Source organism: Polyodon spathula, chromosome 6 (genome assembly GCF_017654505.1).
Source record: "Polyodon spathula isolate WHYD16114869_AA chromosome 6, ASM1765450v1, whole genome shotgun sequence".
Lineage (NCBI taxonomy): Eukaryota > Metazoa > Chordata > Actinopteri > Acipenseriformes > Polyodontidae > Polyodon > Polyodon spathula.
Window position 1 is genome coordinate 33,623,580 of NC_054539.1, and position 19,588 is coordinate 33,643,167.

The following is a 19,588-nucleotide window of genomic DNA, read 5'->3' on the forward strand; positions in this document are numbered from 1 at the left end:
AAAATCATTATCAACATGTGTGCTTGGGCCAGAGATCATGTAGACTGGGGTGCCGATTGTGCCGTTACCAAAAATCAGGTTTCTATCATGTATGATGTACAGCAAGTAAAATAAGACAGCAACTTGATTACCTCTTCTTTCTTTGGGAACCAATAAGCATACCAAAAATGACCTCAACGATTTCTGAACTGAGTTACAACAGGGGCTTCAAACATATGGCCCACGGGCCAGATCCGGCCCCCAGAGCGATGTCATCCGGCCCACAGAATGTTATTTTTTGATTTACTACAATACACGTTAAAAAAAAAAAAAAGTGTTGGGACAAACATAAAAGAACTAACGTTTTTTCTATACGTCAGTGGTGTGCAAACTTTTTAAATGCCACCCCCTTTTTTCATCATACATTTTGATGTGCCCCCCCCCTCCCCACCGATATACATATTAGAATGTTAGAACGTAACTTTATATTTTGACACGTATCCCCTAAATAAAAGTTTATTTACATTTTCTTGTCTTGATTTGTAAAATAAATGTTCCTCTATCTAGCTGTCTATCTAACATGCTTCGGTTGTTCAGATGTTTATGCGACGTATTCAATAAAAAAAAAAAAAAAAAACTAATTACATCCGACTATGTTTTTGTTATACTATTTACAGTGTTCTGAATACTGCTGTTTAAAAAAAAAAAAAAAAAAAAATACATTACATATACACACACATCATATATACTCTCTCCTTCTCCCTCTCTCTCTAGAAACAGAACTGCTCCTTTAGTCATAGTCACACCCCCCACTTTGTGCACCACTGCTATACTGCACAGGGAGCCAGTGTAACAAGACCAAAAAAGGGAAAACATGTTCACTTTTCCTGGTTTAAATCAGAATTCTAGCGATGGTATTCTGAACAAGCTGCAAGCGGGATACCACAGGTTTTGGGATAGTAGAAAAAAGTGCATTACAATAATCAATTTTTACTGGTCCATGGCTGTAATGACACTGATAACACTATGTAAAACAATTTTTGTTCCTGGGTAGTAAGTGTTATTTCCTAATTGTTTATGCCTCAAAAGTATAGAAAATGGCTATTATTCCCCACAAACTTTGCTTTTGTGACCAAGACAGTGATATTTTGAAATTTACCTATTTCCAATGAGAAAACAGTCTTTTGTTCACATAAAGTCAGAAAAAATAACAACATATGAATCCAAATGAACATGTATTTATACTAAAGTAATACAAAAATGACTACAAAAGATTTAGAAGTGAGTAGTTTTTCGAGATTTACGATTATACTGTAAATCACTTTCACGAATCAGCCCCCAAATGTAGTCTCCCATCATGTTCTCGTTATACTGTCCTTGGTAGCGGCGTTCAAAGTCCAGTATATGAAAAATACAATGGATTTGGTGGAATCACTCACCTTGCTCCTCCGAGTATTTTCCCATGTTCTCCTTGAATTTATCAAGATGAGCATCAAGGATGACTTTGAGGGACATCCTACAGCCCATTGTGCCATAGTTCTTCACCAGAGTCTCAACCAGCTCCACATAGTTTTCGGCCTTGTGATTGCCCAGGAAGCCCCGAACCACTGCGACAAAGCTGTTCCAAGCCGCTTTCTCCTTACTAGTGAGCTTCTTGGGGAATTCATTGCACTCCAGGATCTTCTTATCTGTGGTCCGACGAAGACACCGGCTTTGACCTTTGCCTCAGACAGCTTAGGGAAGAAGTCTTGAAGGTACTTGAAGGCTGCTGACTCCTTATCTAGAGCTCTGACAAATTGTTTCATAAGGCCCAATTTGATGTGCAGTGGTGGCATCAGCACCTTCCGGGGGTCCACCAGTGGCTCATGTTTGATTTTTTCCTCCCCACAGAGAACCGGTCCGCTGTGGCCAAATCCCGTCTGTGAAGTGCTTGATGTCCCTGCTGTCCCAAAGGCAAAGATAGCAAAACTTGGTAAAACCAGTTTGGAGACCCATCAGGAATTCCACCATTTTGATGTCTCCTATGACCTCCCAGAAAAATGCAGATTTTTGCAGCTGGAACTAAACTGAACTGGTGGGCTTAAGGCCCCTGTATTTATACTACTATTTATATTACTGGAAAGTTCTAGAAGTTACTCCAAGTTTACTCAGCACTGAATCTATCTGGAATGTTCTGGAAAATAGGTACATTTCAAAATGGGTCACAAAAGCAAAGTTTGTGGGGAATAATAGCCATTTTCTTCCTTTCACTTAATACCTTTTGAGGGGAAACAATTAGGAAATAACAATTACCCACAATAAAAAAGGAAAAAAAACACGTCAATGATTGCGTGTCCTGGTTAGTATTTTCAAACAATGGCCACATTAGTATCATTATTTATCGCGACGGTAATCGGGATTTCTGCTTAAATGGGATACAACTCTGGGAGAAGGTTCTTCCCAATGCTATTTATGCCGTTTAATTGGGATATCAGTATTTTCAAAATAGAAAAGTTTTTGAGGAAAGACAACCATTTTCTGTAGCACAGCGCAGGAGTATGTGATAATTATTCCAAATAAGGGTTACGGTAAATCTTGAAAAAATTATCTAACGTCAGGAGATGGTTTTTTGAAAGATTCTCTATAGACGAATTAATTTTGTCAGGCGTGAGCAAACATCGTGTCATGATACAACAGGAGATTGACCGCCTTGTGATAGAAAATACCACTGGGATGCTTGCATTTGGCAAGTTTCTGTACAAAGATATCTGGAGTCTCCTCAGTGGTTTCTTCAGGTTCAGCTGTGAAACACAGAACATAAAATGTCAACACTGGCAGCTGACCGCTGGGATAAGATGTGATTTCACTCTAATTTCATGTAGAAAAAATAAATAAATAAAAATCAGTGATTCATTTTCTTCATGAATAAAAAAATAAATGAAAAATACAATGGATTTGTATTTTAAATTATGTAATTAACATATAATCAATATGATGTGATTTCCTTCTTTATTTCCCCCAATTAGAAACAAAAAAAAGTGTGACCAAGGGTCATCTCAAATGCCTCATTTAATTAGGACAGCCGCTTAATTCTTGATATCTTTGCATCTCCCGAAGTGTCCCTAATAAAGTGGTGCCGACTATTTTACAAAGATGAAAGTGGGAAGTAAAAAAAAATAATAATAAAAAAAAAGCTCAAGTGGCTGGAATCTAGGATCCACAGCCATGTTGGATTTTTTGGTCAGGAACCCAAATTGAATGAAATAGGGTCTGTGAAGCTTGATGCAAGTTTTCAGTCAAAGAAGTAAAATTTATATTTAGTTTGCTTTTCTTTTGATGTTCTCCTTTGGATCTCAAATGCAACTTTTTGACATCAGAAAGTCACTCCAAGAACTATGTACACTTTCAATTATTCTTGTTAATTTCTATTTTTGTGGCACCTTCCTTTCCCCGTTTGAGCTTAATAATAACAATCCTACAAAATCCCACAAAAAGCGGCAGACAAAATACCAATGCAGGCACATAAGGCAAGTGCTCTGCATTTAATATACTATGCATTACGTATTTTTTTTTAATATAATTATTTCATGTATTATGCATTTCTCTGTATTTTAAGTATTATGGATTTTCTTGTTACTGCATCTGGTAAAGCGCTTTGTAGTGGTGGTCCTTTATGAAAGGCGCTATATAAAGATTAACTGATTGAACTTGAGTAGATTGAATTGATTTTTCACTCTGTCTTCTATTGGAATCAAATGTCTGGCACTTCTTGTTTTTCAAAAAGTTGCTCGTTTAAAACATGGGGTACATTTTATAATTCGCTGGATCACAGGTTTGTCTCCATCAACATCAGGTCACAAAGAAAAAGCTGTAGTTACTGTGATGAGTACTTATTATGTTTACATGTTTTCTGCACAGAATATGGCTTTCCAGCGCCTTGTATCTTCTTTCAATTAAAGGGATAATTAGGGTCAACTGTTTGAACACTTCGGTTAATAATCAGGCCTGATTTAGGCCAGCCCTGCCCAATATAAGTGAATTGGCTGCAAGTGGGAGTGAGGTTTCTATTTCAACCATAGGTCGAGTAACGCATGGTGACGGTCTCAATGGTCGCCAAGGAAAAAGCCATTCTTAGGAAAACATCACAAGGACAATCACTAAGTAAAACGGCATTTGAATGATGGACACGAGTTCTAGTCAAAGGTTTTGTGGCATAAAGCAAAAACAAAAATAAAAAAAGAGCTATTTGGTCATGCTAATAGTCCTTACCTTTGGAGAAAGTCTGGTGAGGCGTACAAAGAAAAAAACATCATACCTGTTCCCAAGCATGGAGGTGGTAATATCCGTCTATGAGGTTCTTTTTCCTCTAATAGCACATGGAATTTAATTCCAATACATGGTAAAATGGATTCCATAGCATACCAAAAGACATTGGTTAATCATCTGATACTCTCCGCTACAAAACTTAAAGCGCAACTGGAAGTTCCAACACGATCCAAAACATGCATCAAAATCAACTTCAGAATGGTTAAAGAATAAAATCAAGCTTCTGGAATCGCCTAGTCAAAGTCCCCATCTAAATCCAATTGAGAATCTTTGGTATGAGTTGTGCACAAGAGAAGTCATTTTGCATTGAAGAATGGTAAAAAAATAAATAAATAAATAATAAATCACTGAAGAATCATGACAAATAACCTAATCGTTTAAAATAGGTTATTACTGGAAAAGGCACCTCAACTAACTATTAATTGTATTTTCTTTGTCAGAGTATTAATACTTTTGAACTAGCATTTTTTGGAGTTTTGCAAAAAAAAAAAAAAAAAAAAAAAAAAAAAAATTCTATTTATTGTAACTTCTTTTCCTCATTCACAAAAGCAAACATTTTGCTACAAAAGATTTCATATAATTATTTGTTTGAGAAATTTCTAGAAATTATAAATTTCACTTTTTCAGAATGAAGAACCCAAGCCAAATACCTACTCTAAAAACAAGTAAGCCAAATATCTATAGTAACTTCTTTATTCTCTATTGAGGACCTATTTCTTTTTTTTTTTTTATTGTTTTAAATTATGGTAATAAGTCAATAGAGTTAAGGACAGCAACTGCTTTCATCATTATAACTGACACGTGTCTGACAAAAAATTTTAAAATCTCAAGGTGTAAAAAACCAAAATGTCACATGACCTAAATGACAGACAGCGTTCCCTCAAGCTAAAATGCGCTCATTTTTTGCAGTAACTGGCAACAACCTTCGCACTCAGTTTATTAACTTTCGCAAGTTATTACCATAAATATAATCCTCAAATCGAGACTCCAGCCTCTCAACGTAAACATATTATTTTGAGACCATTCTTACAAAGCATTAAACATAAGCATTTTTGTGGCTATCTTGCAACTGATTCTCCGATTTCCCTCTGTAAAAATGCACGTCACATTGGTGCAGAAAGAGCTTCCTCGGACACCAGCAAATCTAGTAGGGTGGGCAAAGCAGACGTCTGGCGATTCTGCCTCTAGAGCATGCTGCTCATGAACTTTACAGTTTTTAACTCGTCGTATAATTGAATACTAAAATTGGTGAAGCACAATTTTCCTGCATTATTTAGAAATATAAATACTCCGGTACACATAAATACAAACTATCCTTGACTTACGACGCACAGCACTTGCAACTCTTTTGCATTATTACCCTGCTTCGACTTTAAGACATCAATACTGCATTTACAACACTGCAAGACCCGAGCCACGCGTCATGTGCGCATGCTTGGTGTCCAAACTGCAGTACCTGCCGTGTTCGCCATGACCTAGTCTCGAGTTTTTTTGTTTTTGATGTATGTAACTTTATCTATTTTTTTTAATGCATTTGCCGTTAATAATGACTGATAAGAGCAAATGACTCAAAACGAAACCTAAGCTGTAAACTGTCTGTCACATGATGAGGGGCTTAACTTCAGGTGATCGTATTTCCTGCTAGGAGTACCACATACATACACTGAAGATGTCATTGGAAAGCCCCCCGAGTCTGTACTTTTAAACAAGCCAGGTAGCTGTATGTGTATGTGACAGGCTGACGAGTGGATAGAGGCCCAGTGACAGACTGCCGTTCAAAAAAATAATACTTTTATTATAAATAAACACAAAATAAAAGAGCACAAGGGCAAAAACAAAGATATTTAAACACAAATAACAAAAACACAAAAATAAAGGTTTCCAGGCTGGGAGATGCCTTCACTGGATTAGAAAAGTCAAAAAACCACAAAACCAAAAACAGCAAGCACAACCATCTGCTTGCTTCCTCAGCTCCCTTCTTTCCCCAATGGGAAGCTGAGGCCTCCTTTTATGTCAGGTGGCTGGGTGCCGATTGAGCATTCATTACTCCAATCAACCTCAGCCACCTGAACATAATAAACCCAGGCAGGCAGGGGAATTTAACCCCATCCCTGCCAATCTATATAGGGCAAAGCTCTGCCACACACCTCCCCCCACATACAAAGTACGCAGGCAACATTATGTCCCTTGGGTGGGCTGTTTCGGTGGGCGGTGGTGGGTCGGCTTAAGGCTTGGGGGCTCCGACATCCTTTGGTTGAGGGGGCCCCGGGTCTCCAAGAAAGTAAGGCGATGCTGTCATGGTACCTGGACCCTCCAGCAGATGCAGTGTTGGCGGGCAGCAAGCACTCCTGGGCAGTGTGGGTGTGGCCTCCTCGGACGGTGTGAGTCCCCCTAGCAGTGTCAGACCCTCCGGGGACGGCGGCCCGGCTCCCTCTGGTGGCGGAGGCGGGGACGGCGGCCCGGCTCCTTCTGGAACACCAGGTGGGACTGGCGGACCCTCGGGAACAGAAGACGAGGACTGTGGCCAAACCAGTAGCAGCGGTTCCAGCTCCTCCGGCGGCAAAGGCTGCAGCCCCCCTACCACCGGTGGTGGGGGCTGTGGCCATTTTAGTGGTCTCCGAGGCGGGGCTGGTACCTGTCGTAACGATCGGGTGCGCATCCACTGGGCTCCTCTCAGCAGTACATGTAGAGGCTGCTGTAGAGCATCAGCCTTCTCCCCTTCTGGCTCCTTGGTCCATGGCTCCTCCCCTCTCTGGCTCTGGGGACGGCGGCTCCCCCCCTCTCTGGCTCTGGGGACGGCGGCTCCTCCCCCACAGCCAGGGCACAACTGCCGCGAGGCACTTCAAAAAAACCTCCCAGCTGTCATCCCCGACCTCCTCCTGCTGTTGCGGTTTCTGTTGCCACTTTCTGCTCTTTCCCATTTTTTTTTTTTTTTTTTTTTTTTAAATTTATCTTAAAAAAAACAAATTGTCCCAAAAATTTAAAAAAAAAAAAAAAAGAAAAACCCTGCTCTGAGCCTCCTGGAGGCACTATATCCCTCTTCTAACACCATGTGCGACAGGCTGACGAGTGGATAGAGGCCCAGTGACAGACTGCAGTTCAAAAAAATAATACTTTTATAATAAACACAAAATAAAAGAGCACAAGGGCAAAAACAAAGATATTTAAACACAAATAACAAAACACAAAAGCAAAACTACAAAAATAAAGGTTTCCAGGCTGGACGATGTCTTCACTGGATTAGAGAATTCAAAAAACCACAAAACCAAAAACACTAAGCACAATCATCTGCTATCTTCCTCAGCTCCCTTCTTTCCCCAATGGGAAGCTGAGGCCTCCTTTTATGTCAGGTGGCTGGGTGCTGATTGATCGTTAATTACTCCAATCAACCCCAGCCACCTGAACACAATAAACCCAGGCAGGCAGGGAAATTTAACCCCATCCCTGCCAATGTATATAGGGCAGAGCTCTGCTCTGCTGCAGTGTAATATGCACGTAATCACCGGGCTGAGTGTAAAGATTTAAATAAATATTTTTATGAGCACACTATAACGGGTCATTTTTGTAAAACTATTATCTGGATGAAGAGTCAGGAACGTAACCTCAATTTATATAATTGTTTCTATGGAAATATGTGCTTTGACTTACGATGCTTCGACTTACAACGCGACTTCCAGGAACCAATTGTGTCGTAATTGCGAGGACTGCCTGAACAAAATCACAATACTCACACACTGACACTTTTTGTTTTATTTCCTTTTGTGGCAAAGTGCCCGCCCCAGTGTGTATTTTGTGTTGTAATGTTGGTGTATAGTCATTGGTACACAGGATATAAACGGGTCTGTGTAACATGAGTGTTTAAAATATATATTTGTATTTAGGCACGAGGATTGCACAGCACTGCACGTGCAAGTAAAATGTAATAATATGTGAGCAAGGGGAATTGCACTTTATTAATTCACGTGCAGTTGTACCGCGACTCCAATTGAATGACTGATTAGCAGACGAGTCACGGTACAGCTGCATAAAAGCTGCATGTTTTCACCCACCCGGGGTTGTGTGTTCGGGAGTGGAAGGCTGGAGAGATGGCTGCCAGGATCTGGTCTGGAGGACCTCCTCGGTGGTATAGAGGACCAAGGCTGGTGCTTTGCCTGTGGGGAGTTTAGGCACCCAGTGGTGCGCTGTCCCTACCAAGAGGGAGAACCGGCTATGGAGAGAAAGGAGAGGAGAAGGTGGCAGAGGAAGCAGAAGGAGCCAAGGTGGTGCACCCTGTGCGTTGCCTATAGGCATGAGGACGAGGTCTGCCCAGAGCAGGAGCCAGAGGAGGAGCCCGAATATCCTACGTCTGAGTAGGAGGAGCCTGAGCACCCAAAAGCGGGGAGCACAGGAGTCTACAGCCCACAAAGGGGAAGGCAGAGCATCCACAGCCCACGTCTCCACCAGCAGAGGAAGAATGCCTGCTGTTTCCACCTCCACCGGCAGAAGAAGAAGAATACGTGCTGGTATCGCCCCGAGAGGGAGAGCCGCACCAGTCCCCTGCAAGAGAGGGTGAGCCGCACCAGTCCCCTGAAAGATGGGTAAACTACACGCCGCTCCCACCTCTGTCGCCATGAGACTACATGCCGCTCCCACCTCTGTCGCCAGGAGCAGAGCAGCAGGAGCTGCCTCTGCCTCCGCCACCTCCACCGCCAGGAGCAGAGCAGCAGGAGCTGCCTCTGCCTCCGTCACCTCCATTGGCAGGAGCAGAGCAGCAGGAGCTGCCTCTCCCTCCACCACCTCCACCAGTGAATGCCTGTTGAGTCCCTGTCCACCAGCAGAGGGTGAATGCCTGCTGGGTCACTTTCCACCAGCAGAGGATGAATACTTGCTGGTATCACTTCCCCCACCAGCAGAGAATGAATGCCTGCTGGTATCATTTCCCCCACCATCACGAGGAGAGGAGCTGGAGCTGCCTCTGCCTCCATCAAGGGGAGAGGAGCAGGAGCTGCCTCTCCCTGCACCAGAAGGACCAGGAACAGATGCTGGCAGTCCTCAGCAGCCCTTGCATAGGCTGCTGAGGGAAGCAGGGGGAAGAACCACCCGGCCGCAGTGGCCGAGAAGAGGGCCAACACCCGCACCCCAGCTTGTCCTGACTCCCTGCCTCGCTTCGCCCAAGGATGCCAAGGATATAAACGGGTCTGTGTAAGACGAGTGTTTAAAATGTATATTTGTATTTAGGCACGAGGATAGCACAGCACTTCATGTGCAAGTAAAACATAATAATATGTGAGCAAGGGGAATTGCACTTTATTAATTTATGTGCAGTTGTACCGCGACTGCAATTGAATGATTGATTAGCAATCGAGTCACGGTACAGCTGCATAAGAGCTGCATGTTTTCACCCACTCGGGGTTGTGTGTTCGGAAGTGGAGAATGGAGGAGAGAGAGAGAGAGAGAGAAGAGTAATTATAAATATCAACTGTTTTGTGTAGCGTTCGTCCACCCTGTTTTGTCAGTGTCTATTCGTTTTGTTTGTCTATTTATTTTGGCCTCACGTGCCGTGTACTGTTTTGTTACAAACCTTTTATTTTCTGTCTGTTTAATTATTAAACTGCACATCAGCACCTTCAACATTCCAAAACCTGTGTTCAGAGTCAGTTCCTATTTCTGGTCTGTCGTCACCCAGTGCGGCCATCTTTGTGACACCCTTTTAAAAAACGACCATTTTAGAACTCATCAAGCGCTTTGAAACTGGTAAAAATGTAATCAGCACATTAGTCAAATACACCTTTAAGTGTATAGTAATTGAAGACATATCTTGTCCATTTTTTTGCGAGTTTATTCATCATGTAACCATTCCATGCTGAAACTCAACATGGCAGCTGCACCAACAAAGAAAAAAAAGCAATGTTTTATCATGGGTTAAAAAAAATATCCAAAACTTTGAACATCCCATGGAGCACCATTAAAGCCATTATTAAAAAATGGAAAGAATATGGCACCACAACAAACCTGGCAAGAGAGGGCCGCCCACCAAAACTCACGGACCAGGCAAGGAGGGCATTAATCAGAGAGGCAACAAAGAGACCAAAGATAACCCTGAAGAAGCTGCAAAGCTCCACAGCGGAGATTGGAGTATCTATCCATAGGACCACTTTAAGCCGTACACTCCACAGAGCTGGGCTTTATGGAAGAGTGGCCAGAAAAAAGCCACTGCTTAAAGAAAAAAATAAGCAAACACGTTTGGTGTTCGCCAAAAGGCATGTGGGAGACTCCCCAAACATACGGAAGAAGGTACTCTGGTCAGATGAGACTAAAATTGAGCTTTTTGGCCATGAAGGAAAACGCTATGTCTGGCACAAACCCAACACCTTTCATCACCCCGAGAACACCATCCCCACAGTGAAGCATGGTGGTGGCAGCATCATGCTGTGGGGATGTTTTTCATCGGCAGGGACTGGCAAACTGGTCAGAATTAAAGGAATGATGGATGGCGCTATACAGGGAAATTCTTGAGGGAAACCTGTTTCAGTCTTCCAGAGATTTGAGACTGGGACGGAGGTTCACCTTCCAGCAGGACAATGACCCTAAGCATACTGCTAAAGCAACACTTGAGTGGTTTAAGGGGAAACATTTAAATGTCTTGGAATGGCCTAGTCTTGGAATGGCCTAGTCAAAGCCCAGACCTCAATCCAATTGAGAATTTGTGGTATGACCTAAAGATTGCTGTACACCAGCGGAACCCATCCAACTTGAAGGAGCTGGAGCAGTTTTGCCTTGAAGAATGGGCAAAAATCCCAGTGGCTAGATGTGCCAAGCTTATAGGTACATACCCCAAGAGACTTGCAGCTGTAATTGCTGCAAAAGGCGGCTCTACAAAGTATTTACTTTGGGGGGGGGGTGAATAGTTATGCACGCTCAAGTTTTTCGCAAGCCACTGTAACTAGAAACAGGAGGTTTTATAAACAAAAACAAACACCACTGGTTTCTTAATGTAAGAGGAATGGTCACCAGTAGTAAGTATGTAGCAAGTATGAAGTCAACATCTGAAATGGTGTCTTAGATAAGTCTCAGACACTGTGGCAGCAGCAGCTTTGTACAGTAGCCGACATAAAAGGGTTCATTTTCCTTGTAGGTCACCCCCCCCCCCAAAGGAGTTTGATTACTACTTTAGATATGTTAACTGAATTCGTTTAGGATATATAGAAGTTAAAATGGTGGTGTGAAACATACAAGTTCCTCTAATTTAGATGCTTAAACATGTGTTTGCAGAACAGAGGACATGGGAGTTTATTATGTCGAAAAAACTAAACATTTTGTTCCTCCCATATTCTTATACTATACTGTCTTGATTGCAATGCTGTCTGACGCAACAGATCAATATTTAAGAATTATATTAATATTCATTAAATATGTATAATGTATATTAATATACATTTAAAGCAAGATGTTAAAAGGCAGTTGCTAGCTGACAGTGAAGAAAACTGATGATTTACTTAATATTCCAAAAACAATTGGTCCTGTGAACATCAGACTGAGCTGTTGAGTAATATTGAAGTTTCAATGACGAAACCTGCGGCAGTTTTATTGCTGTGCTAGACAGCCCATGAATAAGCCAATTTTGCACTTGCATGCTATACTATTAAACAGTAATGAAGATTTAGACTTTAAGGGATGTACTTCATTACACCTAACATTTATTAAGAGAACCCAGAGTAAAAAAAAAAGTGAAATCAGCTACATAAATATCACAAACAAGTCAATATGATTACCACATAAATGTAGTTATACAAGGAATCTGACATTTTAGGAAAGGGGGAGATGCTGCCTCAGTATGAACACTGAGAATATTATTCCTGACTGAAAATCTAAAAAATACTGCTTAACAATTTGCAATTTTAAAGTGCAAAGTAATGCAAATAATGCAAATGGTCTTCCTATTGTTAATTTTATTAACATGATCACAGGTCTGACTTTAATGTGTTGTGATTCTTTTGGTTCGTTATTGTTTTTACACTAATCCAATATGCAACTATTTCAAATACAATGCTCTTGGTAAACTGCTATATTCTGGAACTTTTGCTCCATGCTTGGATTGCAGCTAAACCAGTGGAGGGAGATTGAACTACAACACATGAAGTGACTATGTACCAGGAAGCAACAGAAACCTATAAATAATAGCTTATATATTTTGATAATATTACAATTTATAATAAAACAAAACTTGGTACATTCTTACAGACACTTTAGAAAAAATACTGTACCTTTCCAACAAAAATCCAGACAGGCTCAAACTTTTTGTGTATACATATTTCATGTTTAATAATTTATAATATCTTATTGTATACAGTATGTATAGGGCTTCTGTTTTTCGTTTTATTTAATCTTTCAATGCTTATTTTTTCCAATTTTTGGGGCTTTTTTTTTTTATATATTGTAGTATGAAATTACTGTTTTTGATTACTTTCCAAAATGTTTGGACTTTTTTTTTTTTTTTCTGTCACAATATGTATACAGAGCATCAAAAGAAATGTACCAATTACATTTGGATAAAATTCACTAGATGTGATTGAAAAATGACAAACACTGTTTTAGTGCAGGTGCAGTGACTTTTTATTGTGCTGATTAACAACTGACATCACGAAGATACTGCAAAATGATCTGTCGATCTTGGGGAGGTGTTCTGACTGTCTCCCAGTTCGTGGCCCGTCATTGACAGTGTGTGTCTGGTTATACCATTTTGCAAGGTTTGAAATTGCTGGCTTTCAGTACCCAAGACAGCGAGCCACAGTACGCTGCCCTAGTCCAGCCTCCAACATGCCGATTGCACGAAGGCACTGCTCTCGACAGACGTGGCATATTGTTTTTTTTTCTATAATTTGCTTTATTGCTTTTATTCAAGCCTGCAAATCAACAACTGAAATCACTCCATATCCAGTGTCCAATCAACTGTCACTAATTAGATGATTAAGTCCATATGCTTCAGTCACAGTCAAACAAGCGTCGAGTGATTAAAAAGAAACTAAAAACAATTTGTCAATGTCCATCATTTATACACCTTATTTTTTAAAATAAATGTGTTATAAAAGTGATAAGTTTCTTTTGATGCTCTGTATAGTAACTTGACTTCTTTCCTTTGTTGTCTTCCTCAACAAAATCCTTGTGGTCACAGGGACATTCTTCTGGGGTTTTTATATTGACACACTTAAATTTTGTTTGAAATCCTCCCTATTTAACTGTAATACAGCTTTACATCCCACGAACAAGCCTAAATTCCTGTAATTTTGTTTTAAATCTCGCAAGAACAGTTTCTACTAAAAATGTAGGAATTTGCTGCCACTCAGTAGTTGGGGTGGGTTTTAATTATTCAGATCGAATCAACGACAGATACAAGTCAGGAAGGAGGGACATTGCCCAACTGCGCTGGAAAAGGTCATTTTTTCTTTTTTTTTTTTTTTAAATGGGAAAGGGGTAAGTCAATGTGAATTGAATAACCATTTCCATTGTTTTTCCGGTGTTTATTGGCTATACACAGATTTTTTTTTTTTGTGTTTTATCTTTCAGTTAAAATTGAAAATCAAAAGCCCTAAGTATATATTATACCAAAAGTACTGTGATTTCAATAAAAAAACACATCCGTCTGTGCAGCTATTTCTTACAGCAAAATGATTAAACCAGTAAAAAAGAAAGAAAGAAATTATTGTATCGTGGCTGTAAACAAACATTTTAGATGCATGAAAAATAAGTGCTTTCAAAGTGTTTTTAATCCCGGACATGGGACAATAAAAACACTAAAATTCAGGAATCCAACAAACTAGGAAATCTAGATTTACAGAAAACTGTGTAAAGGTATGAACAGGCCATTCCAACATTCAGCATATCTCAAGCACTGTAACAGGTTCCAACTCAGCTTAGAATAATCCATGTCTAGAACCCTCTTGTATTTCATTTTGTTTTCATGATTCAAAATGTTTTTGGTGTAGGCTTACCACAATAGCATTAGGAGAATGCATCAATGACTTCAGCTCATTCAGGTCATTTTCTGCCTGTGAAACAACAAAAAATGGTTACTTCAGCATGTTTATGAAACAATGCTCTTTTGCAAGTTAGTAAATGAAACAAAGTAAAAAAAATAAAATAAAAAAGATACATCTTGAACTAAAAAAATATTGAACTATAGTTACAAAATGTTCTTTTAAATTTATTACTCACATATTTCTTTAATATGTTTTTTTCTTAGCCAGAGGGACATGACTTTTAAAATCATACTTGCAGGAATAACAATATTATAATAAATTACTGTTAAACCTGCCAAAATGACTTATTGTATCAAATGTATCAAACATTAGTTAATTGGCTTTCAAAGAAAACACACATACATGCATATACGTACATATGTATGTGTAACATTATATATATAGTATATATATATGTGTGGGTGTTATACATATATATGTATGCGGGGTGTGTGTATATATATAATATAATATATATAATATATATATATATATAATATAGATAATATAATATATAATTATATATATATATATAATTTCATGAATTAATTTGCCCAATCTCTCATCTTTAAAAATACATTTTAAAACAAAAATTAAAAATAGGTTGGTTTTTCCAGGAGCCATGAAGCTACCAAAAAAGGGTTCAGAGCTCTGGTTAATATTTTTCTTCATTAGACTTGTTATAACCAGTCTTGTTATAATATGTGACTATATTCAGGTATCCAGTTACAAGTTTCGATTAAAGTATTGCAGTAGACCAATAATTGAATTAATAATCTGCCATGCCATATTTACCATATTCCTTCAAATTTATGACACACATTTTATATATATATATATATATATATATATATATATATATATATATATATATATATATATATATATATATAATATATAAATGGCCTGCGTCTTAAATTCGAGTATAGTGATGTGTGATTTAAAATCGCCAACAAAAAATGCGACTGCTTGAGTACACAAACAGGAACATATCTGCACGCCAGAGAACAGAGGAACAAAAATGTTATTTCCCGATCTCAAATCATCCATGACATACAGGAAGCCATTTTCAAAGAAGCTGGAGTCATTGCCTGGGAGATGTCAAGTGATAAAGAGGTCTCCTCGTCTCCTCCAACTCAGAGGATGATGATTAGGAGAGGTTTGTTGCTACAGACATGTCAATTTACCAATATACTTTACAAATATGTCTACATGAGTTTGTAGCACTTAATTGCAGAAAATGGGAGTATTTATTTGAATAATTAAGGTTGTATCTTTGTAAATACATCTATTTCATGTTTTAAATTTTTTCTCAAATTGATGGTGGGAAATTTGAGCTGCATCTTACATTTGAAGGAATACGATATTTTCACAAATCGTATATAATTCTGAATGTACAAGGGACTTCATTTTGATTAAACTGTCTTTCACTACCACACATTCCATGATCACATTAGTTGTATCTTATTGAGCCAATTATTACAAATGAATCCCAAAACATACCACCTTGTCCCACTCCCCCTCCATGACGTGGTTGCGGAATTTGGTGGCAGCAGGGTGTTCCAAACGACATCCCGACTCTTGCATTAACAGATCAACTGTTTGGCTGTGGAAAACAATTTTTTTTTTTTTTTCAGAAATCAAAATAATTATTTTTAAAGCTTTTTCCCTGACCCATTTCCAGTCTAGCAATATTTCATCCCAAGTTGTTCTCCACTCAAAAGGTTGGGGCTGAATGAGATCACATATTTAAATTTTGGTCTTAAAACCAAAACTGACAGTCAATGTGTAACATTAACAGGTAGTGTGGCTAACCTTACAATTATGTGAATTATTTATTCAGGACTTGCCAATTCTAATTTATCGTGTCACCCAGTGTATAACAGTGGATCAGCTATATTTATGGACTAGGACATTCTAATTCCCATTCTTTAAATATAACCATTTCAGCACTTATATATTTTTTTAAGAAACATTAGCTTACTTGTTTATCTTAATTTTAATGTAAACCTTATTAATCTGGGGTTTCAATTGGAATATATATTGCAGTTTCACATTCATTGTGTTGTTCCAAGCCATTAGCATTAGCTCACTAGCATTGCACAAATATAATGTGCTAATAAACACCGTAAATAATTACATTATATATATATTATATATATATATATATATATATATATATATATATATATATATATATATAATTACACACAAAACATGACATTTTCAGATGGAAAAATCATAATTTATACTCCTTTAAATGATCTAGCTCTTCACAACCAATATCATTAAAAATAGGGATCTGACTGACTGCACAAGAATGTAGTTTGAATATAAGTTTCACAGAACGTAAGTGCATTTGCACCAGCTCAGTTTATGTAAAGTATCATTCAACAAAAATACAAATCAAATTCTTCCTTGTAAACATACAGTGCATATAACCCACTACAATTAATTTTGCCAACCTTTTTAATACAAAACAGCTGTTAACATGCACATTACACTCTTGCCATGAAACCAAAAGAATTGGAGTGTTCCATTGCACTTTTTCACGATTAGTAATGACACATCCACTCATTTGTGGGAGAACATCTCTCTGTTTTGCGTCAGCTGTGACAACCATAACGATGATGTCATCCAAAGTAAGCTAAAAAATAAAATTAAAAATCCGAATTAGCCTAACGCTTACTGTAACACGTAGCTAATCAAATGAGATCTGTAATACACCAAAACAAATGTACCCTTAAGGTCAAAATAATGCAAGAGATAACTGTCTCTGAAATAATTTAGGCCGTGTTCACATCGTTATACAGTTTGTTTGAATTTTTATATCGCCCTGTGTAACATACGGTGTGTTTACTTATTTCCTTCCTAATTAGATAAATAAAACTGATCTGGCGTGATACTGTAGTTATAAAAAACAAATAAGGAGGCTGAAAATGAGCGGATGAATGCAAAGTACGGTTAAACACCGTACTGTACTGTATTAACCTTCTACTTAAACATGAAAAAAACACGATTATGCATTTCGTAATTGCTTGTGTCAGGCTTATGAACCATCCCCCTCCCCCCCCAAAAAAGAATTTATGTTCTTTGTACTTAACTAAGTATATGCATCCATCGAACGACGGAGGTAGTGAAATACGACAAAAACGGAACCTTCAAGATACTAATTTTATTAGTGTGTGTATATATATATATATATATATATATATATATATATATATATATATATATACACATATACAACACAATATAATATATATACTATATATATTATATATGTATACACACACACATATATATGATATATATATATATATAACACACAACATACATGTATATTATATATATACACACACAACATATATATATATAACACACACATATATTATTAAATATATATATCTATATCTATATTGTATATAGATGTATCTCTTGTATATTATATATGTGTATGGGTATACACACCACCCACGTGTGTTTTGCGAGGTTTTGTTTCAGATAACAGTTTAAAATTTAAGATCACAGCCCTACCCACAACCCAAGATATGTGCTGCATTGTCCAAGATGGAAACCCTCAACTCGGTTTTCTCACGCAGCCTTACATTTTAAATATTAAATTGTGTTTTTTTTTTTGTTTGTTTGTTTTTAAATAAATGTACTTACTTAAGCCCTAAACCATGAAGATGTTGCCCTATCAGTCTGATGACATCTTCCTCAGACTGTGAAAGTCTTTTCTTTTTCTTCAAGGTGGCCCCCATCTCAGAACCCGAAGCAGCAGCTGCAGAAGAAGCGGGGGCCCCTGTGTCACCCCCTGACGGAGCCCCGTTATTATTATTTACATTATTTCCGTTGTTATTACTAGGTATTAGCCCGTTAGAATGGGCCTCCTCAATGGAGGAGGACTCCCCGTTCTGGGCAGCAGAGAGACAGGCAAGTTCCTGGTTCTGTCCCTGTCCTGCCCCGTTGGCCTGCATACTGTTACTGTTATTATTAACAAGGTTTATATTAATATGAATAGCAGGAGGATGCGGAGTCGCTAGTCCCAATACAACCGCAGAGAGGCCCGCTGTCCCTGTTGAAGCCCCGGGCTCTCCTGCTCCCTCCGCCGCCGAGGCTCGGTGTTTCTTCCGCGGGGGCGGCGACGCTCCGTCGGTGTCCGAGTCGGAGGAGGAGGAAGCGGAGGCCAGAGTTTCCTCGCCGAGAGCGGCCGTGGTTAGAAGCCAGTGAGGCCCGGGGTGGAAAGGGGGTGTCAGTCCCCGGGATTCAACGCTCTTAAACCGCCTGGAAACACTGTTTTTTTTCGCCTGTCTCTCCGTGTCTTGTTGTTGTTTCGCTCAAAACAGCTGCAGCCCAGTAATGGAGTCCAGACGCACTGACGTCACCGGAAATTCCTATACTACCCTGCTTCCGGGGGCATAATTATATAATCTATAGGAGGTGCATATGAACATTGATGCATAAATGTTCCACAGATTCAAAATATTACCAGCTCCAGGCGCTGAAGAGCTACACGATTTAATTTTAAATTCTGTTGGATAGTAATGCAAATCACACTGATGCCATTTAACATGTTTTTAGCATAATACTTGTGCACATACAGTAAGCCTATACCTATAAACTGTAAAATAAAGCTTTGTTTATTATTTACAGCCTTTTTCTGCATGTGCTATATATATATATATATATATATATATATATATATATATATATATAGAGAGAGAGAGAGAGAGAGAGAGAGAGAGAGAGAGAGAGAGAGAGAGAGAGTGTAAAATGTGCACTTGGCACACCACCTTGACATCTTTCACTACCATCTCTATGACCAGGTGCACTTCTTCAGGGAGGACGTGAGACTATTTGTTAAGGTCCTCAAGTACACCGCCCTGGGCTGAGAGCACACCCAGCCCCAGAGACTTCGTGGAGCCCCCCGTCCCCGCACCCCAGCACAGCGCAGCAATGGCAGAGTGATCAGCCAGCAACAGCCTCCAGAGCAGGGAACCCAACATCCATCAAACTAAATCAGATAAGAAAGCTGCTCAATATCATATGTATCAAACATGAGTTAATTGGCTGTCAAAAAAACATACATACATACACACATACATATATTACATATATGTGTGTGTGTGTGTGTGTGTGTGTGTGTATATATATATATATATATATATATATATATATATATATATATATATATATGTGTGTGTGTGTGTGTATGTGTGTGTGTGTATATATATATATATATATATATATATATATATATATATATATATATATATATATATATATATATATATATATATATATAT

The 19,588-nt window shown here is 38.7% G+C and overlaps 1 protein-coding gene across 6 annotated transcripts in view; it reads right to left on the reverse strand.

The window, feature by feature from the left end:
• LOC121317136 (WD repeat-containing protein 26) overlaps positions 1-18,684 on the reverse strand; it is a 104,826-nt gene extending 86,142 nt beyond the window's left edge. For 3 of the 6 annotated variants that reach the window (XM_041252770.1, XM_041252767.1, XM_041252768.1), the window contains exons 1-3: positions 17,949-18,683; positions 15,783-15,885; positions 14,253-14,309 (exon numbers count right to left, since the gene is read on the reverse strand). In XM_041252770.1, coding sequence (XP_041108704.1) covers positions 14,253-14,309; positions 15,783-15,885; positions 17,949-18,259 — 471 coding nt within the window. In that variant the 5' untranslated portion in view covers positions 18,260-18,683. Of the gene's footprint in view, positions 1-14,252; positions 14,310-15,782; positions 15,886-17,948 lie in introns of all 6 variants that reach the window. The other 3 variants (XM_041252771.1, XM_041252769.1, XM_041252772.1) reach the window with 2 other exon arrangements.
• Positions 18,685-19,588: the final 904 nt, after the last annotated feature.